Raw genomic sequence first — 27,623 nt, forward strand, 5'->3', positions numbered from 1 at the left:
AATATTAATTGCCACAGGACTAATGAAACCACAATGTCCCGAGGTGCCTCCCAGGGCTGTTCCCTGAGGGTAAGCTTGTTCCCTGTGGTGACGTACCTGTGAGCTGGGGAGCAGCGGGTGTTGGTAAAGGGAGAACCTGTCCTTGCCGGCCTCCTCAGAGGTGGGGCTGATGGGCTTGGGGTCGGACAGGGAGCGCTGCATGGTCTTGATGGGGCGCGGCAGCGTCTGCTGGCGCTGGGCTAAGTCGGTGGTGAAGTGCTTCTGTGGGGGGACGTGGGCCTTGTTCAGCCGCTCACTGGTGGCAAAGGAGGACTCCAGGAGGCGATGGGGGGACAATGGGGAGACGGGTGAGTAGAGGACCTGGGGAGAGCGGGGTGGCTGGCGGGTCACCAGCTGGGAGAGGGATTCGGCCGGCAGATGGGATTGGTAACCAATTTCCAGGGGATCTGGCTTCTTCTTCTCAAACTTGCCCAGGGTCTGCTGCCGGACAGTGTGGGGGTCCAGGGGGCCTGTGCTCACTATTTGGAGGCTGGTGGAGTAGGGTGGGATGGTGGTGGGCACCGTCAGCTGGGGGACCACAACGCCAGGTTGGGGAGCTGGCTCTGGCTCTGTCTGGCAGGCCAGGCTCTCACCCCGCTGCGTCTTCTCTGGGGCTGAGATGTACTTCACGATCTCCACTCGGGGGTCATGGGTGGTGATGTGAATGGAGGGGGAGACGCGGAGGAGCTGGTCGGGCTCTGTCTGCACTGAGCAGTCGCTAATGGTCTGGATACCCACGCTGGCTGTGCGGGTTGCCCCGTCTGTCTTGCCCTCGGTGCTGGCCTCAGTGTGCCGTGAGGCCCTGGAGCGCCGGCGGCGCACGGGCTGCTCCCACTCCCCGCTGTCCTCCTCATCCGTCTGCACACTGCAGTCAGCGCTGCGCCGCGTCCGCCGCCGCCGCGACAGCATGAACCGCTCCTCGCCGTCCTCCTCATCTGTCTGCACGCTGCTGTCCGCCATCTTCCGCGCCGCGAAGGTCTCCTTCTCGTAGGCATCCCTCAGCCGTGGCATCGAATTCCTCTTCTTGATGCCCCGGCCGGGCTCCCAGGACTCCTCGACTTGAAGTGACATGTCTGAGGCTGAGCTGCTGAGTGGCCGCTGTGGCATGGGGTAGCGGGGACCGGCAGGCCCCTCTGGGGGTGTCTGGCCCGCTGGGGGCCACGCCTGCCCATTGTGCGGCAGCACCCGCGGTGCCTCAGCGGGCCCCTCGGGTGGGCGGGCAGTGGGCTCCACAGGAGTGGGGAAGATGGTCTTCTGCCGCTTCTGCTCCTCCAGCTGCTGCTGCAGCTGGTGCTGGAGCTGGTGGATGTGCTCGAGCTGGAGGCGCTGCTGGGCGAGCTGCTCCCGTTGCAGCGCCAGCTGCGCGTGCCGCTCCTCCTGCTGCTGCTGCAGCACCTGCTGCTTGATGCACTGCAGCTCCTGCAGCTCCCGCTGCACCAGCAGCTGCTCCTTCTCCCGGTGCCGCTGCAGCTCGGCGCGCTCCCGCTCCAGTTCCTCCTGCAGCCGCAGCTGCCGCAGCTTCTCCAGCTCCACGCGCTCCCGCTCCAGCTGCAGCACGTGCTCCTGCTGCTTGCGCTGACGCTCCTCTTCCCGCTCCCTCTCCTCCCGCTGAGCTCCATCCAGTGGTGGCTTGGGTGCTGTGGCCACTGGCCCGCTCTCCTTGGGGGCTGCTGGTGCTGCTGGTGCCTCTGCACGGGGGGCAGCTGGTGGCGGCTCTGCTCTCTGCAAGCCACTGGCAGGTGCGGCGGGGGCAGCGGGTGCTTTGGCAGCAGGAGCAGCTCCCACCGCTGCCGGGGCTGTGCTGGCGACAGGCTTCCCCAGGTAGACGGGTGTCTCCATCATCGAGGCTGCTGGGGCCGGCCGACCTGGGGCCGGGAAGCGGTAGAGGCCCTGTGCTGCAAGTGGGACACGGGGGGTGACAACTGGCAGCCTAGCCAAGCTGGCCAGTGGGACTGCAGCCACACCACCTGGGCCATAGGGTCTGTATATCCCACGCAGCATGGGCCGCAGCACCGAGGCCGGCTGGGTGGTGATGGGCAGGGTGGAGGCAATGGGGGTGTTGATGGTGGAGTAGATCATGCCGTCGGCGGCCCGCACGGTTGCGGTGGAAGGAAGCATTTGCCGGATGGCGCCCAGGCGGACACCAGGAACGTTGTACTGGGCCAGGTTGCTGAAGCCCTGCCGTCCCTCAGGGAAGGTGGGGTTGTACATCCCACTGGGTTTGGGGGGTACAGGGCCCTGCTGCTGAGCTGCCAACCCCCCTGTGGCCCCCTGCCCGGTGCTGGGGCCATAAGGCAGCACATCAGGGCCGTTGGCATGCCGGCCCCCGTACTGGTCCATGGAGTTGAGGGCAGCACACATGCGGCTGATCTCACGTGCCGTGGTGGCACTGTAGTGGGCCAGGCTGGACTCCTGGAAGCTGGCCAGGTCCCCCCGGTGTGAGAAACGGTAGTCAGAATAGAGGTTGGAGGCCGAGCTGTACCTCCGCATGGGGAAGGGGTGGCTCAGCAGCTCTCCTGGTTGGCGGAGGTCAGAAAAAGAGCCATACTGTGGCCCCTGGCCCAGGTAACCCCCCTCGGCAAAGCCCACACTGTAGGAGTGCTTCATGGTGCTGAGGTCCACAGCGGCATCACCTGCTGGGGCAGGGAAGGGCTGATCCCCCTTTGTGTGATAGTAGCTCATTCCGATTTCAGAGAGGTTTGTGTCTGACATGGAGGAGTAGAGTCGTCCAAAGGCGCTGGCTGGGTAAAACTTTTGCTCCTCGTAGAGCGCAGGTGCCGGGGCCGGCTGCTCCCGGTAAGGGAAGGTCTCCTGCAGCTCTGGCTCTCTGCTGCCATACATTGGTCCACCAGCTTTCCGACCAGGCATCACTGCCGCCTCCCCGGTTTTCTTCTCTGGCATCTTGGAGGTGGGGTTGAAAGCACCCGTGCAGCTGCCACCAAAGGGGAACTTGTAGACCATGTCACAGCAGGCCACCTGGCTCTCTGGCTTCACGCCCGTGAGGTCCAGGACATTGGCTGGCCCCTCCTCCTTCAGCACTTTGGTCACTGGGCCAGTCGCTGCCTCCTCCATCTGCACCATCATCACCTGGGATTTCTTGCCACCCAGGGCAAGGAGAGGGCTCTGGCTCTTCAGCTCTACTGGAACTGCCCGGTACACCTCCGATCCTGGCTCTGGTGGGAAGGCCTGTGGGAGGCCACTGGCATTCTGTGCCCCACCGGTCTGTGTGAGGAGCACGTCCTTCTTCACCATCTGGCCTGGCATGCCGTACCTTGCAAATTTGGTCTGGGGGGCAGCAGGAGGCTCGGGCTTGCCACTGGCCACCCCACTGGCTCTGACAGTGGCTGTCTGGACACCCTGCTCCACCTGCTTCACCTGCGCCAAGCACACTGGGCTCCCGGTCCCCTGCCCGAAATCCACACGGCTCTGGAAAGGGTCTCCATAGACCATGGGTTGCTTGGACTGCGAGAGAATCATGGGAGAGGCGATGGCCAGGCTGGCAGTGCTGGCTGCTGCGATGATGGCGTGGGGCTGCTCCTGGGCATTGAGGTTGATGATCAAGGGCTGGATGGCTGTGGACTGCCGGTTGGGGATGTGGTCCAGGGTCAGGCAGTACTTCCTGGCCTCAGTGGCCAAGGATGTGAGATCCATGCCTTGGTCTGTTATGATGATGGGGGCAGACTTTAATGCAGTCCGTAAGTCCACAGCATTGCTGCTTGGCACCTTGGGCCCTGGCTCCACCCGGGACGTACCGGGGATGGAGGAGATGCGGCAGAGGGAGATGTTTTCTGCAGGGAGTGCTCCCCAGCTGTACAGTCCTGTGATGCCATCAGCGGCTGAAGTCACGGCAGGTGCTTTCTGGGCGTGGTCCTTCACTGGCTGTGCCCTGATGTAGGCACCTGTCGGCTGCTCTGGCTCCGGTGTCTGGGTGTAACCATGTGCCAGCAGCTGCCGACTTGGCCTGGTGGGGGACGAAGTGGGAGATGTCAAGGCGCCAGAGCTGACTGGCTTGGTTTGGCTGGCTGCATCGGCCGCCAGTGTGATCACCATGAAGGGGGAGTCCTGTGAGGACGCCTGCCGAGTCAGGCGTGGCGAGCCCGCCCGGTGCGGTGTCTGCGTCCCCTGCGCCACCATGGGGGAAGAGGTGTCCGGGCCAGCAGCAGCAGCAGAAGGACCATCATAGGAGAGCACTGGGCTCTGTGTCTGTGTGGAAAACTCTGCCGTGGCCTTTGTGGTGCGGGTGGGACTCTGTGTGGGTGAGGTGGGTGAGAGCGGAGGGCTGGAGCTCTTGAAGAAGGTGTATGTCTTGGGCAGTGTGGGCTTGCTGTCACTCACGGCTGGGATCTTCTCCCTGGCTGTCTGCACGCTAATCTCCACCGTCCTGGTTCTGGTGGTATCCTCGGTCTGTGAGCCATAGCTGACAGTGCTCTTTGATGGAGTGTAGCTTCTCCCAGCTATGGATGGGGCCTCTGGACTTGGTGAGCTGTAGCTCTGCAGCGCACTCCCAGGGCTGCCTGCTGCTGTTGTGACTGTGCTGGTGCCTTTGCTGTAAGCGTAAGGAGTGGTAGTAACCTTGGATACTGGGCTGGGTGCTGCCGGGGCACTCTGGAGCTTGCCTAGGTCTTGTCCCTCTTTTGCAAAATGCTGAGTGACCCGGACATCAGGAATAGTCTTGCCAGTGCTGCTGTCGGAGCTGGCGAAGGAGACAGGAGCAGAGAGCTGTGTGGGGCTTGTGCCAGGGGTCAGTGGGCCACCGTTCTGCTTCAGCAGGTCAGCGTAGGCGCTCTCTGCATTGAGGAAACGCTTCTCCTGGTATGTCTCCTCCTGCCCCTTCACCTTCTCACCCTGCTTGAGGGCCAGGTCAAAGGAAGAGGATTGGTGCATCCTGGAGATGCTCTTCGAGGTCTGCAGGATCTCCTCGTACACTGCTCCTGCCTTTGGCAGGGCACTGGAATAGTCGGGCTGGGAGGGGCGCGTGAGGCCGCCGTCGTACTGGTATTCCTCGCCATATTGGTAGTCAAAGCCGTTCTGGCCCTCAGTACTGCGGTAGCCAACCTGCTGGAAGGTGCTGCTGTAGGAAGAGGCAGGCTGGGCCTGCTGGACCTGCTGCTTCTGCATCATCTCTGCCTTCCGCATCATCTCCTCATAGGCTTCCTCGGCGCTTTTCAGGGGCTTGCTGATGGGCTGGCTGGCAGCACTCTCCACCTTCTCTGTCGGGGAGTACAGTGACATGAAAGTGGGCAGGTTGTATTCGCTGCCAGACTTGTACAGCTTGGAGGTCACAGCATCAAAGCTCTCTGCTTCTGAGTCAATGGAAGGCGAGTACTCGGAGCAGGAGGAGCGGTGCAGCTCCTCCATCTCTGCTGCCTGTCGCAGCTCCTCTGTGGGGGAGGCGTCCTCGATGGGGGAGAGATTGCTGGGGGGGGTTTTGGAGCGCTCCCTCCTCCGCTGGGCCCTCAGCTCCTCCTTGTCACGCTTGGTCTTGCGCGCTGTGCTCCGGATGCGCTGCTGCTCCACCTCCCGCATCTTCTCCTGTTCCCTTAGGAGCTCCTCTTCCTCCCGCATCTCCTCCTCCTCAGATGAATCCTCAATGGTGGGCAGCAAGGGGCCATGTGAGCGATGCCGAGCCTTCCTCTGCTGCTTCACCTCCTCCAGGCGCTGCCGGCGGCTGGGGCTGCTGTCGCTATCCTCCTCCAGAGAGGAGATGGAGGTGGGTGAGGTGCCCGAGGTGTAGCTGGGCGTTGTGGCTGGCAGGGTGGAGGAGTACTCACCCCGTGAGCGCTCCTCAGGGGAGCCTGTCAGGCTCTCCATCTCCAGCTCGGGCTCCCGGTCCACACTGGTATCTGGCTCCTGGCCAATCTCCATCTCCCGGCCATAGCCAGTTGTGCTGTTCAGCTCGATGGTCTTGAATCGCCGCAGCCCGCCCTGGGCCGTGCTCAAGTCATCACCCTCCACTGCCTCCACGTCTTTGCTCTCCTCTCCTGTGTACATGCTGCTGGCACCATGTGGCAGGCGCCGCTTGGCCGACGCTGGCTCTTTGCCCTTCTCTGCCTCGCTCTTCTGCCCAGCTTTGGGGATGCTGTACTTGGTGCGCCCATAGCCTTCCTCCTCCTCCTCAAGGTTGTCCTCCTCAGCACTCATCTCCAGGATCTGTCTCCGCATGAACTCCTCATCTGTCACCTCTGCCTCCTGGCCCTTGGTCCGGGGGGGCACTGGGGAGAAGCCCCCCTCACTGCTGTCCTCCACATAGTCATGCCGCAGCTTGCTGCCAAACTCATCTGAGGACTCTGCACTCTCCCGCCTCTCCCGCTGGTTCTCCCACTCCTCATCCTCCTCCAGGATGTCCTCCAGCTCCTCGTCCGAGTCAAAGGCTTCAGGGGTGATGGAGAGGTACCGTGGCCGCTGCTGTTGCCGCTGGTCCTCCTGCGGCTCTGTGCGGCTCTTGCTGCGCTCAGGGGACTGTGTGGGTGCACCCCGGCCTTCCAGGAGAGGCCGCATGCTGCTCTCCAGCTTGGTGAGCTCAGAGGGGCTGGGGGGGCTCTGCCCAGCCAGCCCTGTGCTGCTCAGCTTCTCCTCTTCCTGCTGCACCAGGCCGGTGATCTCGCTCTGTGAGCTGGAGATGCCGTCGGAGGAGTAGCCGGTGTCGCTGAGGCTCTGGGGGCTGCGGGACAGGTCTGGGGGGTAAGGCTTGCTGCCATCCTGCAGGCAAGGGAGAACACAGCGTCAGATCCAGGCAGCTCCTGAGCTGCTGCTCCTACTTCCCCCAAACCATCTCCCAAGGAGCACACAAAAAGTCTGGGCACCACTGGGAGTGAGCCCAGAGCAAAGGAGGGGGACCATCCTGTGTCCCCCAATTCAGTGGCACATCAGTAACTTGTCTGTGCTAATAGAAGGTGTGCTGCAAGCAGGGGATGGTACAGCAAATGGCCCTGGGCATAAATACATTGGGGGACTAATAAATACGTTTGAAAAACTGGGCCCCCAGCCCCCAAGGCACCCTTCAGAAGCAGGGCTGGCCCCAGGATCCTTGCTAGATGCCAGCAGAAATAAACAGCCCCTTTTAATTGGTTTGACAATTAGGCAGTGTGAGGGACTGAGCCATGGGGACTGTGCCATCACACCCAGCCCTGGTGCTACTGGCAGGACCTGCCACCCTGCCAGAGGCACCACAAACCACTTGATTTTGGGGACCCAAGGAGCCTCTTCCCTGGGGGCTGCACAGCAGTGAGGGGGACAGCCATTCACTCCCAGCTGGTGGGGACCTTCTGCCATGTCCCCTCCCCATGGGGGGCTCTGCTGGCTGCTGCTGGGATGGTTGCTTGTGGAGAAACACCATCCCAAGGTAGCCAAGTGTTTCCCCAAATTGTTATGAATTTTAGAAAAGGTGGGATAAAGAGCATGAAAAACACCCACTGCTGCAACATGGAATGCTGGAAAATGAGTTTCCCATTTGACAACAAAGCCCAACTACCGTTACATTATTTAAAAGAAATGCAGAGGCCAGACATGACCTGAACTATCGCATTTTGCCTGAATTGATGTAATCCTAATAAAAAGAAGGCAAATATCAGCATGCTGCCATGGAGCCTGTGAAGGTCCTTCCCTATTTGTGGGCACAACTACTGACAGAGGCACAGCTCAGTAGCACGCCAGCCTGGCCAGGGTGTGGTGCCCAGGGCTGCTCGGAGCTGGATGCTCCCTGAGTGCTCACCTCCTGCTCCTTTGCCCGCGGCGCCTCGGGGAGTGCCTGGCTCTCCTTTCTCTCCACCTCTTGTTTGGGGGTCATGCTCTTCCCCTTTGGAGCGACGCTCTCAGGAGCTCTAGAAGGCTCCGGGGCAGCTTTGGGCAGGGGCTTTTCCTCTGCCGGCACCGGGGGCTTCTTTTCTGCTGGCGGTGGGGGCTTCTTCTCCGCTGGGGCAGGGCTCGGGGTCCTGCTCTGCTCAGCCGCCCGGAGGCTCCGGGCGGGCGAGGGCTGCTGCTCGGGGGGCGCTGGCTCGGCGGGCACGGGTGCCGGCGTGGGCGCTCTCTGCTGGCCGGCGGTGGGCGGCTGGTGCCGCGGGGAGCCGCTGGATGGCGGCTTTGGGGTAGGCAGTGGCATTGGGGCAGGGTCGCCGAGGCTCCCTTCGAGCAGCCGCTGAGTTTGGCAGTTCAAGCACAGCCATTCGTTCTTCTGCAAAAGAATGGAAGGAAAAGTTCTGTTGAAATTCTGGGAGCTTCACCCCAGCAGGGATCTCACGGAGGAGCTCTGCTGGTGGGACACCAGGCAATGGTGCAGAGGATTCGGCCCACCCAAACCAAATAACCGGCTGTGGAGGGGCATGCAGCATCATAGCCATACCCTGCAAACCATCCACACCCAGCTTCAACCCATCCCTACCCTTGTCCAGAACCCAGAGATGTCCAGCCAGAGGTACCATGGCTGCAGCACAGGGATTGCACACTCTCCCCCACAATCCCTCAGCATCACCAGCTCTTTCATTCTTCAGCCTTGTGGTATTTCAGTTTTAAGTGAAATTAAACAATCAAAGGCATATTACTACCATAGCTTAACACTTCTCAGCTCCATACAGCTCCTCTCTCGCTCTGATTTGTTTTCTTTGATACAATAAAGGTTTAATAGCATAATCATATCACTTATGGCTCTTTTTTCTAGGTTAACAAAAATACTGGCTACACAAGTATGCCAGAATTTCCCAAAGATATTACCCAAAGTACATGCTGTGCAGGAAAAGAACAAGACAATCTTGTCTAGTGAAATTCTCAGCAAGAGCTGTTGTTTTATGGCCTGGAAAAAGCAGAGGCAAGCGGGGCTGAGTGGCAGAGAGCCCACAGGGCTAAGGCAGGGGCTCTGCATTAAGAGATCAGAAGCACTTTCCTCCCCTGGGTCGCCCAAGGGCTATTTTTACCCACCCAGGAATGTCCAGGAATAGGGGCCTGACATTCCCTTCACTTTAGATGTTTCAGCATTTTAAATCTCTTCAGTTTTGCTGCTAACAGCACAATATGCTCCAGGTTCTTTCCCCAGACTTCTCCTTTGCTGCTCCATGGCTCCCAAAGCTCAGGGTGGTCAACCTCAATGGGTGGCTGGCCCTGAGGAGCTGTCATGCTGTCTGAGAGGTGGTTCTTGGTCTTCATCTGGACCAGCCTGGGGCCAGGGCTGTGTGCCCTGGGATCCCAGAGGCCATGGTCTGCCTGGAGAAGATTGGGTTCATCAAAATGACATTGAGGAAATAGCCTCAGGTTGCACTAGGGGATGTTTAGATTGAGTATTAGGAAAAATTTCTTCACTGAAAGGGTTGTCAAGCACTGGAACAGGCTGCCCAGGGAAGCAGTGGAGTCACCATCCCTGAAGGGATTTAAAAGATGTGTAGATGTGGTGCTTAGGGACAGAGTTTAGTGGTGGCCTTGGCAGTGCTGGGATAACAGTTGGACTCCATGATCTCAAGAGTCTTTTCCAACCTGAATAATTCCGTGATTCTAATCTATGACTCTAAATCCCATACCTATGGGACAGTAGAACTGTGACAGCCTTGTCATCTGCATCCCAGGAGTCTCCAGGTTATGAGGAGATGTTGGAGATGCCTTGCAGCTGGTGGTGGCCAGGAGCAGCAGGGCTTTCCCACAGACACATTTTCCTTCACCTCTGCAGCAATCCTGCCCAGGAGCAGCCATCCAGCCCCACGCTCTCCAGGGAGCAGAGGGGCAGGAGGGCTGCTCCTGTAGGAAAGGGGCAGGTGTAAAACATCCTCCCACACCCAGCACCCTGCAGCAGCCCCTGCTCTTCACACAAACATCTTAAGAATACATTAGGGCTTTGGAGGGCCATTAAAAAAATCCCTTTCAGCACGGTAATATTTAATTACTGCTTAATCAAAGAGAAAGTCTAATTAAGGGGCAAGTGCAGCCTATTGTATCTTAATGATTGCATTTGTCTTCTTTTATTTCAGAACTCATTCCCGTGCCTCTGAATCAGATCTGCTTGCCCCACTCTGCTTTGTAATTATTCCAGACCGCAGAAGGAAATGTGATTGTGTGACACAAATTGAAACCATGCCTCATGGAAATACACGACCTTTCATTTTTCATTCAGGAATCCCATTTTTCTTTGCCAGAGCTCCCTCCCTGATGCAGGCAGTGAGGGCAGGGCACAATGCATAGGGGATGGGTTGGATGTGCCAGGGCAAAGCTCAGCTCAGTTCCTGCCCATACCTGTCTGCCACACCACCACACCAGCTCCCAGCATGGTCCTGAAGGAGCTTGAGGAGATCAGCTTGCCTTGAACTACCCAGCCTGCCTCACTCAGATCCTTTACACCCTCCCTGAATGGGGCATTGGATATCCTCATGATGTCCCAGCCTGCCAGACTTTGGTGACTGGGGAGCTCTGCATATGTGATGGGCACAACTGCTTTTGCCCTTCCAGAGAAAAATTCAAGCCAGAAAGACCATGGAAGGCCAACACTGGCCACCAGTGCTGCAGGTGCTGAGTGCCAATCAGGGCCCATTCAAGGAGCCCATGGAGAGGCAGGTGTCACTGCTGGTGTGATCTCATCAGCACGAGGCTTAGGGCTCTTCCACAACCAGACAAGCCAAGTACTAATCTATTCAATGGGGATGCCCATCCCTGGAAGTGTTCATGATCAGGCTGGATGGGGCTTTGAGCAACCCAGTCTAGTGGAAGGTGACCCTGCCCATGGCAGAGGGGTTAGGGTTAGGGAATGAGATGAAGGTCCCTTCCAACGCAAATCGTTCTACGATTCTATGATCTGATGTCTCTGCAGGTTGGTCTGAGGCTCCTCCCTGAGGTTCCTCCCAGCTGTGGCTCTGCAGCCATTCCTCTTGGCAGCTGCCCCAGTTTGAGCAGCTCACCCTGCCATCCTGCTCTCGTAGATGTGACAGCTCGACTCTTCATGGGACCGCACCGGGAAGTGGATAAAGGAACAATCTCTATTAAAAATAGCTCTGCCAAAAAGATTGTGGAGCTCCACTCTGAAATGCCCCTTGTCTTTCAAAGCAGGCAGGAAGGCCAGGGTACAGTGGGAAGGCAGGAACCAAGGAAAGGCAAGCAGAGAAGGTCCTTGGGCTTTGCCAGCTGTGAGAGGTGCCTGCCAAGCCCCAGAGACACTCAGATTGAGAGACTGGCACATGCTGAGTTTGCATTTTCTTTTACTGGCTTTTCCTTCAGCACCTCTGGGATCTTACATGCTGAAGAGACCCTGCTGACAGTCCTGCACTCTGTGCTTCAATCTGAACCCCTGTGGAAAATCACTGTGAGGTTATGGCAGAAAAGCAGCGAAGGGATAGCTGAATTTTCCTGAGCTGTGGGAGAGCCCCATCCCTGTCACAGCCAGTGCCACGTGGAGCTGTGTGTGAGCACAGACCGTGCTGCAGCAGCCAGCGCAGCATTTGCCATCACAGCTCACAGTGGCTGCAGTGAACGCTCCAGCAGCAGCAGCTGTGAGCTGCCCAGCTCCCACATGCACATGAGGGAGAGAGAAATCCTGCCCACGGCAGCTGTGGGAAGGTGGAGGCAAGCAAAGCTGCCCAAGCCAGTGGGAATGCCTCTGGTAAACCATTCTGAGCTCTTGGTTCCATCTTTAAGAGACCTCTGCAGCCCCATCAACCCCAGCACTGACACCTGTCATGTGTCTGAGGGCTAAATCCCAGGGGGATTTATGATGTGAGGATGCTGAAGCTGAGGCCCCTCCCAGCCTTGTGCCAGTGACAAATGATCCGTCCCTCTGTCCCTCTCTCACAGCGTTATCAGCTCCGGTGTTTGGTTATCCCACAGCACCTCTGCTCCCTCGCTCAGGGACTGGCTCTGAAGCAGCTTCCTCCTCCATATAACCTGGCCTCAAGCATTTCCCAGAGAACACGGCCAAGGGGATTAAGCTGCCCCTGAGAAAAATGCAAACATTGGAGGAGCGGCTGCTTTGCTAACAGCTTGTAAATCCCCATTGAGATTAACCAGATCCCACGAAGATAATAATAATTAGGCTGTATTTAGTGCTTTACATGTCCAAACCCGTGGATGCCCAGGAAACCAGGGTGCCCCTCGTTGGGGTGGAAAATGGGTAAGGAGCTTATGGCAAAGGCATGGCAGCTTCCATCTGAGTCTCCACACTTAAAGATGCTGGAAACCTTGGCCCTGATCAGGGTGGGGATTGGGCTTTGCTTGGCACTGAGGCTTGCTGCCTTAGAACTGTGGTGGCCATGGGGGGGTGTAACCAAGGGGAGCACAGTTATGGGGAGCTGGGGCTGGTGAAGGCTGTGGCACGCAGGGAAGATGGGCAACACTGCTGGGATGCAGAGTGGGCTCCAGGCAGAGGAAAGCATCAATAATTAAGAAGAGGGATGAAACCAAAGTGTGCCTGAGATGCCATCTGAAATGAAGAGGCGCTGGCACAGCAGGGCACACTGGAACACAGCCAGCCAGAGGCAGGGGGGGAGGCCACTGGGGGCTGCCCAGCCCAGCTGGTTATCAGCTTACAGCCTGTGAGGGTCACTGCCCTGATTCCTCAGGCTCCCTGCTTTCTTTGCCTCTAAAAAACTGGGATTTCCAGAAGAGTCACAGGAAAAGTGGGTTTCTGGAGAGACAATCAGTGCTGCTGGGGTCCCAAGAGGCAGGACAGAGTCCTGGGGGCAGGACATGAGGGACTGAGGGAAGGCAGCTTTGTTTAAGACATTGCACCCAAGTGGGAATGACCATGCCAGGTTTCACCTGTGCACGGTGTGAATGGCATCAGGGGTTTGGCCACAATTCCTGCCAGCTCTGCTGAAGGGGCAGCAAGTGCTGTGCCCATAGCTGCCCTGCTCCCCCCGGGGTAGGGGGGTCAGCAGTGAGGGCTGCAGGGATGGGGGTGTGCCTGGCCTCCCCAGAGCTCCAGAGCTGGCTGGCAGGTGGCCACAGCCCTGCTGGCCAACCTCCACCGGGTCTTACCCTGCAATTGTTTCAATTTACTAATGGGAGACAACAAAACTGTAATTAACTAAAATAGAAGTCTTCCTGCATAATTCTGGTCAACGTTACCACTTGGCAAGTTAATTAAATGCTCAATTCCCCCAGTGCCGCTGGGTTTTTTTAATGATGAAGCCAGAGAGTTTCAGCATCACAGTTAAACATGAATCCGCTGTTCAGTGACTTGGAGGTCTGAGAGGCTTGGTGGGAGCCAGTGGTGCCAGAAGCTTCCCAGCATCCCCAGTTAGCTGCTGGTTACCAATCCCACCATCCCCATCAGCCCCTAGGCCCTTTGGCTCAACCTCTGCAGTGCCTGGAAGATGCTCAGCCATGGTCTTTATCCCCACACAAACTGCTCCCCACAATCTGACCCTTGGGACTCTGCCCAGTTACTTATGCTCTTCAGCATTATTTTACACAAACAAAACACTATCTACTAAAATACTGGGACAAAAACCTGTACAAAGTAAGATAAGCAGCATGAGGTACAAGTATCTCGCAAGCCAGATCTCATCTCTCAGCATTAAATGCAGTGAATCTCACCAGAATATTTCATTTATTTGCTGACAAGTACTGTGCAGGGCTCATCACTGTGACAGATGGATGCCTGGAAAATATGGAAAACACTTCTGGTATCTGAATCAAGATCCAAATTAACAAGAACCTCATAAAATCACTTCCCAAGACCTCTTCTCAGCCCCACTAGCAGGAAAGCTACCTTTAGGAGGGCTCCTGACAAGCAGACACCTTTCACACACCCTCCCACAGCAGAAATGGGGGCATCTCACTGTGTGATCCCAGTTCCCTAACACTCTGCATCCTTGTGCTAAGAACACTGCAGCTCTGACCGTGCTGTGCATGGTTTTTAGCCCAGTGTTGAAGGAAAGGGACTAAGTCATGCTTGATCACTGGCTGCCAGGGCTGTTTCAGACCCACCTCAGGTAATGCCAGGCTCTGCCTGGCAGGTTCCCCACATTCTAGGTGCTCCTGTGCCCTTCCCTCTCTCAGCTCTCTCAGCCAGCAGCCTCCCCAGGCAACCCTGGTGCTCACTCATTTCAGATGCCAATGCCTGAACACTGGCTGATGCTCACTCCCCCTTGGATTCTGCCCATTCTCCCAGCTGAACTCTCCAGAGCCCCCCCAAATCCCCTCCCCACACCTCTCCAAGCACCTTTGACTGAGCTGCCACAGTTTTGGGACACAGTGGGTGAAAGGGGGTGTGCTGACCAGTGCCAAAGGCTCTTCTCTGGGATTCTTGATTACAGAGGGGAGGATGTACAACAAAATCTGACATGGGAATGTTCACAAAGGGTGCTCTGAACAATCATGTGCCATCAGCAGACAACCACAGGCCTGGTTTTCCCTCCACCCCAGTCCTTATCTCTCCTAGGAGGCTGAGGCAGTGATGGGATTTGAAACGAGGGCAAGGAAACAAAGCGTGCACTGTGACGATGGAAGCACCAGAGATCAGGAGGAGAGATGGAGCACACAGAGGAGGTGCTTGTGAGATCTGCATCTGTGGTGGGAACAGAGCAGAGGGAATTCAGGTGCCCCAGTACCAGGAAGGGACTGAGACCAAGGGAAACTGGGGGCAGCATGCACAAAAGGGCATCCCTGGGGAGAGCGTGGGGTTGTGTGTCCTACACCACCACTGACAGCCCCCTCCAGGACAGACAGGGCAGAAAGTGTGGGGTACTTTATTCCTTGATCGTGCCTTTTTTTTGCTCTAAAACTACCTCAAAAACCCACTCAAGCTAGATGCAGAACTGTCTCCATGTGTGTTTACTAATGCACACATGCTAATGCAATGCTGCTTCTGAAGCTTAGCATGTGTGTAGATGCATATATATATATATATATATAATCTGTAAACAAAAAAGGAGCACTAAAGGAACTCCCAAGCAGTCAGCTCCAGGCCATGTCTCTGGAGCCCAGTGGCCACACACTGATGCCTGCCAGGCTGGGGGAGCAAGTGGAGCTCCCCAGGCATCCTTCCCCTCACTCCCAGGGTGTAACACCACTCCCACCTAACGCCACAGCTCCCAGCTCCATCTGCAGGGAAAGGCAGAGAGGGGACTGCACTCACCTCAGGCAGCTGAGTCTCCTCAGCTGCCAACTGCTCCACACTAATTGACTTCATTACCATCAACTGGGCAAGTTTTAGCACAACCCCGGGCTTGCAGATCAGCTCCCCTGAAAGCCACCACAGTTATTTCAATCCCTTGCTATTTATAGCATTTGACTAAGCCACCCAGTGATGTGTTTTCCAGCAACAGACTATTCTTATCTGTTCCTGTGGCCTGTCTCAGGCTGATGGAGCTGATGGTCCTTCCCCAGCTCTATTTTAAATGTGTGTGATATATTGATGGCCTTCACACTGCAATAATGTGATTAAAAGCAGCACAGGGTAATGAGCTCGCCGAGATGAGCTCTGCCTCACAGGGCTTGTTTTCTGCCTCCCATCTGCTCCACTTCATCCCTTCTCTGTGCTGGGACCTCTCTCAGGTGGAAAATAGACACAGAAAGAGAGGATGGAAGAAGCTGCACACAATGGCTGAGCACTGGAGTTGCTGTCAGTGTGTTGGGAGGGAAGGACATGGGCAGAGGCATCTCTGAGCCGTGACAGCTGCAAGGAAGATGATGTGTATTGCACCAGTGCTCCCTCCCCAAATCTACCCAGAGGGGACCTGGAGCCAAGTGTCAGCTCCACAACCCATCCCCTTTACTGGGCCATGGAAAGGGGAAGGCAAGCAGAGATGGGCAGCCAGACAACAGCCAGGTGCCAAAGTGGCCATCGCAGTCCTGTTCCTTGTCTGTCCCTTCCCCTTGCACGTCTCATCCCAGGGATTATGCTCCCTGCTGCTCCTGCAGTAGGGATGAACCAGCCCTGCACAGCAGAGCCTGAGGGTCAGCAAAACAGCTCCCATGGGGCCTCCCACCCTGCAGCTCGATCCTGCACACAGCCAGCGGAGGATTATTGCAGCTGAAAGTCTCTGACTGATGAGTAATAGCAATGCTACCCTCTGCTTGCCTTCGAGGAACAGCTGTGCTCTTGCCAAGTGCAGCTTACTGCGCTGCCGCAGCCGAGGCCGGCCGGTGAGCAAAGGGGAAAGCGCCGCTCGCCTCTGCCCCCGCAGGAGCTGCACACGGGGCTGTCACCACCACGGCCAGCCCGACCCCTGCAAACCACACTGGCCACCACCTAGGGTCAGGGCATCCCTCCTGGGCAGTACCTCCTGTGGCAGAAGTGCAGGCGGAATCACAGAATTATGGGATTGTTTAGGTTGGAAAAGAGCTCTAAGATCGAGTCGAACTGTTACCCCAGCACTGCCAAGGCCACCACTAACCCACATCCCAAGTGCCACACCTGCATGTCTTTTAAATCCCTCCAAGGGTGGTGATTCTACCACTTCCTTGAGAACCCTGTTTCAGTGCTTGACAAACTTTCTGCAAAGGCATTTTTCCTAATACCTAATCTAAACCTTCCCTGGCACAACTTGAGGCTGTTTCCATTATCCTAGCACTTGTTACTTGGGAAAAGAGACCAACCCCCTCCTGGCTACAATGTCCTTTCACATAGTTGTAGAGAGTTGAAGTCCCGCCCTGAGCCTCCTTTTCTCCAGGCTGAGCACCCCCAGCTCCCTCAGCTGCTCCTCAGTTGTGCTCCAGACCCTTCCCCTGCACTGCTGCCTGCTGCAGTAAATGGATGGACTTTTTGGAGTGCTGATCTGTGGACAGGTATCCTGCTCTGCTGTCCCCTGGGCTGTCCCAGGGCTCCCAGCAAGGGTCCTACCCAAATCTGGCTTGACAGAAGCTGAGGAAAATGCCACCAACTTTTCCATGATGTCAGGAACTATGGTGTTAGTCAAGCTCAGATTACTTTTTGATATTGTTATTTCCCTGTTAGACCCCAAAAATTTTATTCCCCAGAACTGGGAAAGCAGCTCACTTTGACTGACCCAAATGCCAAGGGGCCAGTTGGACAACCTATTTGGGACATCTGTCTGGGACCCCAGAATAAACCCCTGGTTCTGGCATCCAGCTGAAGCCCCCACAGCCAGCAGCTCCCACCCTGGGAGCTTCTCATCACCTGCATCCAGGTGGCCATAGCCAAGAGCCAGGTTCCCCCCTGCTCATCCCTGCCCATCTTCCATCCCCTCCAAAATTAGGGCAGCTGCTGTGGCAGGAAGCACCTTCTGTATTTTTGGAGCTTGAAAAAAAATAAAAATCTTTTTTGAACGGCAAGAATGTTTCTAAGTCAAAGGATTTAAACTATTTTGCAATCAAGGAAGTGTATTTCCAAACGAGCTGAAGGCGAGAGCCTGGGTGCTGTGTGGGCTGTGTGAAGGGGCTGCTAAAAAAGGGTACACAGCTGTCCAAAATTTGGAAACCGGTGCTTTTGCAGAATATATATAGACATCCCTCCCCACTCAACATATTTCCTTCCAGTTCATTAGATTAAAAAAAAAATTAAAAAAAAATCAGTAGGATATTGAGGAGAGCACTTTGATGCTTTTGGCTTGTCTAAAAGCCATGGGACCGATTGCCAGGGCTGTGGGTGAGCATCCATTGCCCTGGGAATGGCCTGCTGAGCAGCAGGGTCACTGCCATGCTCCTGCACTAGCACAGACATCCAGAAAGGAACCAGCTGCCTTTGGGAATGGGAAGCAGAGGTGCCAGCTCCCAGCAGGGCAATGGTGGTGGAGATAAACTTGAGTGGGTTTCCCTGGAGATGGTGAGGAGGGGCCATTCTCTCTGTTACTATCAGCCACTCCCATCTGCACCTGGTCACCCCTCAGCACTTTGGTCCAAATTTCACATTTCACCCTTGATTTCCCACAGTTGCCACCACTGCATAGCAGCTTTGACACTCATTTATCTCTGCTGTTATTTCCAGTCTGGATGTGCTCGTGTTTTTTCTTGGCCATTGGTTATCACCACACATCTTCTGCTACCTTGACCATTACCTGATGTTTCCTTCTGCAATGAGCAGGTGGAGATAAAACTGCCCCTGGTCTGGGATGGACTCAAGATGGAGCATCTTTCCAGAGAAGTGGGAGAAAAGTCATGTCCAGGCTGGACAGCTGGAGGTGCAATGATGGGAGGTGACACGTGAGCATGTGCTGAGTATTTAAGAAAAAGAAAAACAGGAGGAACAAGAGAGCAAATCTGATGCTGAAAGCAGTTTTCATTTTCCTTTTCACTGAGCCTTACTATTCCTCTCTGTTTCATCTCAGAGAAAGAACTAAATTAACTACCAGCTCAGTTCCGAGAGACTGGATCCAAATGGATGAAGTATTAAGAAGATTTTCTGTTCACAATAAAATCCAGGCAACAGTATTAAAGCAGCAGAGGGTTTGGTCTGCTTTTCACAGATTAGCTATGGCTGTCCCAAGGACGGCAAGCTCTAATTTTCCCATTTTGCTCCAACGTGACATTTATGGAGCTGTCTGGATCATTCACAGTCATTGCAGACTAGACTGGGAGAACACCGTCTCACCATGTAGAAGAGAGGAACACAGCTCTTGTTCTCCACCATGTCCAAGCTCCCTGTCCCTTCTCACCCACAAACAGACCAGTTGCTCCCAGCACAGCGTCCCTGAGGACTGATGGGCTCCTGCTCTGCCACTGCCAGGGTGCACCCACTGAGAAGCTGCATCTTCTCAGCAAGCTCCAGGGCCATCCAGCACAGCTCCCCCTCCAGCAGCCACGAGCACTGAGCCAGGAGTCTACTCTCCCAAGTGATAACAAAGTAATATATTGTTCATTTTTGTCTGAATCAATCTGGGCATGCATTGTAATTTACTCTGTGATCAGGTACTCCTTAACGAGATTTATCAGCCTGCCAACCAGCCTTATCTTTAACAATGCCCATTATCAGGATGTATTTCTCAGCCAAGGTTAGCAGCAGCAGAGCATCTCTGAACACCAGCTGCATGATAACAATCCCACAATAATGCCCAGGAGATGTGAAGCAGGTCCAGCAGAGCCCATATCCAGTCACCATGGGCCCCACTCCCATGGTGGAGGTGCAAGGTGCTCCTCCTGGCTATTTCACACACGTGTGACACAGGAACTGTGACTCCTCAGAAGCCATTTGAGACCTGCATGCAGAAGATTTCAAGTCTGCAGCAAAAATAATGCCTGCTAAGGGAAACCTGGCCAACTCTGCAGAAAACAAATACAATACTCTATGTGGTTTTCCAACTGAATGGAAGAAAATCCAAGAAAAGCTAAGTTTATCAGCGGAGTCTTATTTAACCAAAACCTTCTTTTTTCATAGGCACTAGTGTTGACTAAAATATCCAGCCATACAACTAGCAATTTGCTGCATCTGATAAAAGCAGATTCAAGCTGTCTGATTGCTCTGTTTTAAATTGCAGAGAGCCCCAAGTGTCTATCAGACACTCATTTCCAAACCAGAAGAAAATCAGCATCTCGGGAAGCTTCAGCTTCCTCCCCCTAGGAGCTGCTTCCCCTGTCCCCTCACCCCAATGCAGTCCAGCAGCAGCAAACTGGGTCTGAACCTCTTTCATGATCACAAGGCATCATTTCAAAGCAGGCTGGGGAGCCATCAGAGGTATGGCTTGGGAGCTGAGGAAATCACAAACTAATATCCTGCAGTACCTGCACATAAAGCTTTCCAGGCTTTAAATATAGCTATATTTTTTAATATTTTCCCAAGAGACAACCCTATGTTGGCAGAGACCAAAACCCCCACGTGGAGGTGGCTGAGGGTACTCAGGGCTGTACTGCTAAGAGCCACCAAACCCCTTTTCCCATGGGGAGCAGATACCTGCACTCCTCCACTGGAGGAGATAGCAGCATCCATGATTTTTGCCCTGAACTGCATGTGTGCCTAGAGAACTGGATGTTTTGGTTTCTGTGGGCAGTGCTGCTTGATCACATTAAATGACTGCTGCTTCAAAAGAGCCCATGCACTCCACTCCAGGCTTCAGGGCCATGAGTCCTAATTCCAGCAGCAGAAATATTTTAATTAAATGAACTACCTTTATGGAATAAATCAAGTGATAAGCTTGAAAAATTAACTCCCTTAATCTTTTATGCTGCTGTGCAGGTCAATAAACTATTACACTAAAAGGCTGGGAAACGTTCTAGAAACATGAGTTGTTACAATGGAGATGGATAAGCCATTTTACTTCCCAAATTATACACAGCAGCATCTTTCCACACTCATGCCTTGCACACCCTCTCCCATCCCCTCACCTGTTGCCCATGGCAGAGCTGGAGTGGCAGGGCCAGCATCTCCCACCTGCCTGGGGTACAGCTCCCAACCATCCTCCCCAGGACCATCCCCCATCCTCACCATCTGTCCTCATCTTGAGTGTTTCCTGACTCCTTCCAGCCCACATTTTGGGCACTTTGATGGAGTCAGGAATCATGAGCTGCCTGCAGAGGGATAATGTGTCTTGGTGGGGTCAATTCAATTTTCATCAGCTTCGGAACTTATTTTAAACTTAAGATTCTTTTGAAAACCTCCTTATTTTAACTTAATCCTCTGTTAGGAATAGCTGATGGCCACCCAGCTGGCACGGGGTGACTCGATACCCTGACCTGGATGGATTCTCCCACCAGCAGCACCCAGGCTCTCTGGAGCCAGGAATAGGAACTGCTACAGCTGCTGGGGTGGGAGAGCTGCAATTTTCCATTTCAAGAGTAAATGCAGCAAGAATGAAGCTGAGAAGCCAAAAGGAAATGGTGAAGTTCACATAAAATGGTTGCTTAAAAAAATTTAAAAATCATACAAATCACATATTTACTCAATTTGATATGAACTATGAAGGCATTTCCTTCCCCAGCTGCCCTTTCTGCAGACAGACAGATGCCTGTGGGACTTTGTGGCTCCTGAAGCCACAAGAGGAACCACCTCACTTAAACCCTTTAAGTAATTTAAGAAGCTCCACTTTAAGCGTAGTTCAGGGCCACTGCAGAAAACTGCTCCTCTAAAGGCTGGCAACACTCCCCTGACTTCCAGCCTGAAGAAAAACCCAGATTTGTTAAAAATACTTCCGCCTAGCTCTAGTTTGCTCCTCTTCTCCTCATGTCCTATTTGCTCTCGGCAAACAGATGACTGTTGGTCATACTTAACAGCTCTGAGTAAACCAGGCAATTATGTAAAGAGGGGAATTTCACAGCTCCTTCGCAGAGCCAGTGCGGGTGTTGGTTGCCAGCAGCCAGTGGGATGTGCTGCCGCAGCTCCCTCACCCGGGCCGGGCTCAGCCCTGCACATCCCAGCATCAGCCCCACAGCCTGGAGCCTGCCCTGGCTCGGGCAGAGCCATGGGCAAACCCACCCCACCAGCCTGGCCTCATATCCACACCCACACTTTGTGGGGTTATTCCCAAACCAAATACCTGTAGGATTGCTTTTCTTTTTCTTTGAGAATATTTTGTCTCTGAGTCAACCAAACCCCTCTGAAATCAATGCTTACTGCTTCCACAGGCTTGGGAACCAGGTGCTCTTTGAGCTCCAAACAATTAAAATACCCTAACCCCAAAAAAAGCCCTAAAACAGCCCTTCATGTCAGAGCTCAGAGACTGCTACTTATCTCCCAGCCATGACACAAATAATGACCAAAGACTGCTAGCTATGGGACAAGACAAAGCATTCAGTGATCCCATCTGAAAATCCCAAACCAGATCTCTGAAATTAAGAAATCCCTACTATCGCTCCCAAGGGTGTCTCTAGCTCCCCCAAACCCTCCCTTTGTGTTCCAGTGTTTTGCTGTACTCTCTCTTCCAGTATCCCATGGCAATGAGGTCTCTAGGCTAACTGTGCAAAACACTTTCTCCCCACCTCCCAACCTCACCTTTCTTCGGGGTTTTGTGTTGTGGGAAACACAAAAGCAGACAGTGGATTGTGCTCTGCCATGTGTTAGGACATAGAGTGATTCCCACCCTGTCCTGGGTACAGGAATTCACATTTTTGGTGCAAAGAGGCCCCCAGAAAATCTACTTTTGAGGCTTTTCATCAATCCAGGGAAAAGGGTGGTGGAGGTGGTTCTATATCTATTTCCTTACAGTAACTCCTTCACAAGGAAATCACGGGAGAGGGCATCAAGGGATGAGAGCAGCATGAAGGACTTGGGCTGTTCTCCAGATACTTAAGGTCTCCTGATGTAGGGTTTATTTCATTTAAACTATCTAAAATTTGGGCATCCAATTTCAGCAAGTCACCATCTGCCCCAGGTGGGAGATGAGAAGCCAAATCCCTTGCAAGGCATCACCCTGAGTGGGTACCACTCTTTCCATCAACTTGGAGAGATAAACCCGAACCTGGGGCGGGGAGAGGGGCAGATAAACCCTCCCCTTCCCTTCCCAGCTCCACGGCACGGCCAGCAGAGGGTCCCCGTGCCGAGCAGCCTGGGCAGAGCAGAGGCTCCTGAGCACGGCACCGCTCACCCGCAGCACGCTGCCTTATTTTAGCAGGCAGAGCAGATGGCAGTGGGAAGATGAGGAGGCAAAGCAGCAGTGAAGAGAACGCTTTGGAAATAAAACCTCATGCTCTGCTGAGGGGGTCTGGTGCATTTGGATGGTTGTAGCCAGAATGAGCTTTGAGGCAGCTCAAGGGTTCGCTGGTGGGGGACCTATAGCCATGGAGAGGAGAGACAGGGAAAAGCCTGCCCTGGTTCCCAAATACTGCTTGGCACAGACAGGGACAGCTGGCGCTGGCTCAGCACGGCCTCAGTGAGGCAGAAACAGAACTGAAATAATCCTCAGCAAAGGAGGCAGAGCCCTTGCAGAGGCTTCCAGCCCTGATGAGAGGGTGCTTGGGCTCCACTGGCTCCTGCCCATGGGACAGGGGGAAGCTGGGACTGTTCCCTTCCCCTGTATCACCATGGATTTTTGCATGGCTGAGCCTGAACAGCTCTCAGGGCTAGATCTTCCCTGCCTGAAACACAGGAGATGCTCTGCAGAGCACTCTGGGTTCTGCACCTCTCTGAGCCTCTGCAGAGCTGGGGACCATGGCAGCAGCACGCAGGGAGCAGCCCAGCACCGAGCCTGGCCCGCAGGCTATGCTGGGGAAGATGCTTTACTCACACCTGCCCTGTGCCGCTGCCAGCACAGCCCCCTGTGCCCCAGAGGCTGAACCCCACAGCACGGCTGCCAGGACGCCCAGAGACACCATCCACATGGCACAAGAGCTGTGACATCCCAGCTTCCTGCTGTCCCCTTCACCCTGGCACATCCCCTGTGACCAGCAGCATAAAGCACAGCAGTAACCACAGCCGTGTCCCCCAGATCCCTGTGCCTCCACCGTGCCATCCAACACACAAAATGAAACTACAGCAGCTGCACCTTTCAAATTGTTTCTCTTCTAAACACCCCAGAAAGTTGTTTAAGTTGCAAAGTATTACCTGGGGCTTTCTCATCAGATTCTTAATTAGCTGAAACGATTTGCTTTGTTGGGGAATTGCTTCCAGGAGCTCCTAAAGAGCTTTAAAATCAGCTCTAGGAACAGCCTCAGAAGGGAAATGCATTTCAGCTGGGCAGCAAGTCCAGCAGTGGGCTACACCTCTGCCCACCCCCACCCCAGCAAATTCTATTCTGCCACACAAAGAGCTGAAGCAATTTTTGAGAAAAAGTTTGATATTTCCTTCTGTTGGTGCAGGAGGGTCCCCCTGGCTGAGCTTCTCAAGCTGCTGTTTTCAGGCTGGGGGCACATTTAATTCCTGCATTCCTGGCATTGTCCTCGCTTGGGAATTCCAGCTCCCTGCTGCTCTCAGTGCACCTGTGCTTGGCTGTGACTGCATCAGGACTATAAACCAACCACCATTCAGTCTGCAAACAACAATTTAACAACCAATGCTAAATCCAAGCAGGATTTTTTTTTAAAGAGAAGGTGCCAGCATTTCTGTTAATGGGCTGCTTACTTATCACAGCTCATTTTGTGTACCGCCTAGAAGATCTCACTTCTCTAGGTGCCATTTGAAGCAACATATTTAGAAACTCTTGGCAAAGTGCAAAGGAATAAATAATTTTGGATGTCCTTTTGCCAGAGGGCAGACACATGAGTTCCTACTCAGTTTCCTGAGGGTGTGGCTATGCTCCCGCTTTAAATTTTGTGTAAATTTCTTATCAATTTTCTTGTGCCTGGCCAGGACTGCCTTTAAAATTTGGGGAATTTTACATTAAAATTAATAGGGTGGCAGAGCAGCCACTTGCAGGTGGAACCCCATATCATTGCCCCCAATGCTGGAGGTGATCAGTCCCAAGCAGATGCTGGCACTCCCTCTGGGAGATCATGGAATCCTAGAACAATTTGGGTTGGAAGGGACATTCAAGACCATCTAGTTCCAAGCCTCAGCCATGAGCAGGGACACCTGCCACTAGACCAGGTCACTCCATGCCCTATCCAGACTGTCTTGAACACTTCCAGGGACAGGGCATGCAGAGCTTCTCTGGACAATCTGTGCCAGGGCCTCACCATCCTCACAGCAGAGAGAAATTCAGTTTGCACTGGAGCAATCAATGTCCTTAGGAAGCAGGCAAGCCCCTGGAGACACTGGAGCCCTTGCTGGCCCAGCCTCTGGCACTCTCCTGAGCTTTGTCAGTTTCTCAAGGGACATTTCCTAATAACTCCCTATTTTCTCAGAATTATCACACATTTGATGGAGCATTTTATCCCCTGGTGGCTTCTAAATATTGCCTATGCTTTCTAAATATTGCAGGGTGAACACACAAGGGAAGGAAAAGGGGAAGCCCAAGCTCTGGAAACACCTTTCCACAGAAGCAGGGAAGGGATAAAAATTGAAGAAAGAAAGGAGTGCAATCACTGCTGGATCAAGCATAAGCAGCATCTCTGTTAATGCCCTGGCTTACAATTACAATCACTTATGTTAATAATGGCACCTCCTGGCTCATCCCTCCTATGCTCCCTGTGGTTGGAAAGGAGCTACTTTACAGCCTTATGTGAAGAAAGAGGCTATGGAAGCATTGGGGTTTTTAAGGAATCCTGTCTCACCCCCAAGGAAGCTGCAGCATGGCTTCTGTCTGCCCAGTGGAGCAGCTGCTCTTAGGCACAAAAAGCCAGGGACACATAGGAAAAGGAAGCTGTTTCAGATGAAATGACAGGGGCAGAGATGATGAGCTGTGCTGAATGGGTTGACTGAGGGCCAGGAAATGAACAGGAAGTGGAAAATGGATGGACATGTCATTCCCTCTTCTGCTCTGTGGAGAAAATGCAGATGGAGGAAGCCAGGGTTCACAAGGTCCTGTGGCAAGGCTTTTAAGGAGGTAAGAGGCAGATGAACTCCCTGGAGGGGGTCAAAGTGCCTGTTAAGGTTTGGTACCCAATTCCTCCTCATGCCAGGATGTGGATCCCCAGAAGCCATGCAAGAATTTCCTCTGGGAGAATGGAAAATTAGTATAAATAAACCTATTTCTAGCATCTGGGGCTTTGCTGTCCAGCACCTGCCCTGGGGTGCCACATGGGACCCACCTTCGGCAAGTGTCTCACACCTCCAGAAGACAAACTGTCCCTGTGAAACATTTTCCTCTCAACTTCCATAGCAAATGTCAACCAAAAAGGCATTCAATCATGTGCTTCCACTCAGTCCCTGACCCCTGTGGCAGAAAAATCATTGGAAAGATGGCTGTGAGGAGGCCACAGGCCACACTAACAGCTCCACCACCGAGACTGAGAACCACTACACATTACTGGGTAATGTAAGAATGAAACGTTGCTCAAAATATCCATTCAGAGACCTTCCCAGGCTCAGAGTCTCAGTATGCTTCAAAGAATGAGCTTGCTTTCATTTTCTATTTCACTTTGGTGTTTATTTTTGCTTCAGGCTGGTGCCATCCACCTTCCCCAGCTCATCAGCCCAGTAACCAGGCCAGGGGGAGGAGGAAGGAGCGGCTCCTTAGTGCACCTCCCTGCTCCATTCAGCTTTCTGCCTTTTCACATGCTGTGAGGTTTTGTGCTTAAATTAGAGGCTGAAGAGCCTTTGCTCACAGTGCTTGCTCCTCAGTGCTGCCCAGCAGAGGATGGCTGCATGCAGGGAATGCTGCACTGGAGCCCAGCTGAGTCCTGGGCACTGCAGCACTGCAGAATCCCAACTCCCCCAGCAGCATTAATTATACAGAGCCTCCCTCTCCACCACAGAGGAAGGCTTTGTTTCACAGGAGAGCAGAGTTTATGCTGCAAAGCAGGGAAACTTGAGGAGAGGGATGATGGTGAGTGCCCAGCTCCCACCCTACATCTCCTGTCAGTGCCACCTGATGGGACAAGCTTGTGTCCCCCACCAGCAACCTGATCACCCCTACCCATGATAGGGGGATTGGAACCAGATGGGCTTTAAGATCCCTTCCCACCCAAACCATTTGGTGATCCTATGATTTAATGAAGAACAGGAACACCCAGCTGGCCACCTCCTGAGCAGTAATTTTTAACCACACCAATAATGCCATTTCTTTCCATAGAGTAAATGTAATTTCTTCCCTTGCCCAGCAGTGTTTTCTCAAACAGCCAGTGCACTCCCTGGGAGATGGCATCTTAGTCCTTACCTCCCCTGGCTCACCCCAGCACACCTGTACTCAGGGAAACAGAGTATCCCAGCACACAGCAAGGGCTGAATCCTGAACTACATGGTATGTGGAACACTGTTAAACCAGGGTGAGCCCCTGCATTGCCTGAGTTGTAGATATCACAAACTGTCTTTCAGGTCCTGCTGATCCTTACAGAAGGACACAGCCTTCAATAGCATACACTCTGATAAAGGCTTGGACTTTTATCAGCAGCACAGCACCCATGTCCTTCCAGTGCCCCAGCTGCCCATGTGGGCTTGTCCTGCCCATGGACTTTACCAGCACAGTTTGGATGTGGCAAGAAAGGAATCAACATAAGAGCCTGGCCTGAGCTAGCAAAACCCATCCCCAACAATCACATCCCATCATCAGCATTCTCACTGGATTCTTCCCCAGCATGGCCACATGCTTCACCACTCCTCACTCAGGAGAGGCAGCCCCTCTCCTCACTCTCATTTTGTTCCAGGGACCTTTACAGATCCTAAAGTCTGTAGGATACAACTGCAAAATGCCACTGGGCTCAACAGGAAAAACGATGGTGCTTTGGTAAGTGGATCAACACCAGCAAACTCAGTCTGAGATGCTCCCATCTCAGCTGGAAAATTGAGCATCTCCACTGCAACCCAGCCCTAAAGCTGTCTCCTCCTCAGCCCACTCAGAAATCCACTGTTACAAAGCCAATTAAACGCTCGATTAAGTGTCCCAACATGTTCCCAAATAAAGCACTAACATGGCATGTTATTAAAAAAATAGAAAGAAGAAAGATCCAGGTTGTATAATGGTCTGTGAGCCCATCAGGATAAGCTGTGGCTGCTCACAGGGGTGGAAATAGGAGCTGAACAGCCAAATCCTCTCACCATCTCCCACTAAAAGAGCTGTTTGTCTGTCTGCCCATCACAGCTTTAGACTCTGATTTAGTTTGCCCCCATGCCAGCTGTGAGTGAGGTGTCCACTGAGGAGCTAAGAGGACATCTCTGGGTTGGTGCTGCAGGGGACATCAGTGATACTGCCCAAAGCAGCAGAGAGGCACAAGGCTCCTTGAGGCACAGAGCTCCAGGGCTGCCCCACCAGAATGGC

The 27,623-nt window shown here is 53.9% G+C and overlaps 1 protein-coding gene across 2 annotated transcripts in view; it reads right to left on the minus strand.

Moving 5' to 3' along the window:
• BSN (bassoon presynaptic cytomatrix protein) overlaps positions 1-27,623 on the minus strand; it is an 88,469-nt gene that overhangs the window by 7,577 nt on the left and 53,269 nt on the right. For both annotated transcript variants that reach the window (XM_054640055.2, XM_077184494.1), the window contains exons 4-5: positions 7,751-8,209; positions 97-6,738 (exon numbers count right to left, since the gene is read on the minus strand). In XM_054640055.2, the coding sequence (XP_054496030.2) occupies positions 97-6,738; positions 7,751-8,209 (7,101 nt within the window). The remainder of the gene's footprint in view (positions 1-96; positions 6,739-7,750; positions 8,210-27,623) is intronic.

Source organism: Agelaius phoeniceus, chromosome 11 (genome assembly GCF_051311805.1).
Source record: "Agelaius phoeniceus isolate bAgePho1 chromosome 11, bAgePho1.hap1, whole genome shotgun sequence".
Classification (NCBI taxonomy): Eukaryota; Metazoa; Chordata; class Aves; order Passeriformes; family Icteridae; genus Agelaius; species Agelaius phoeniceus.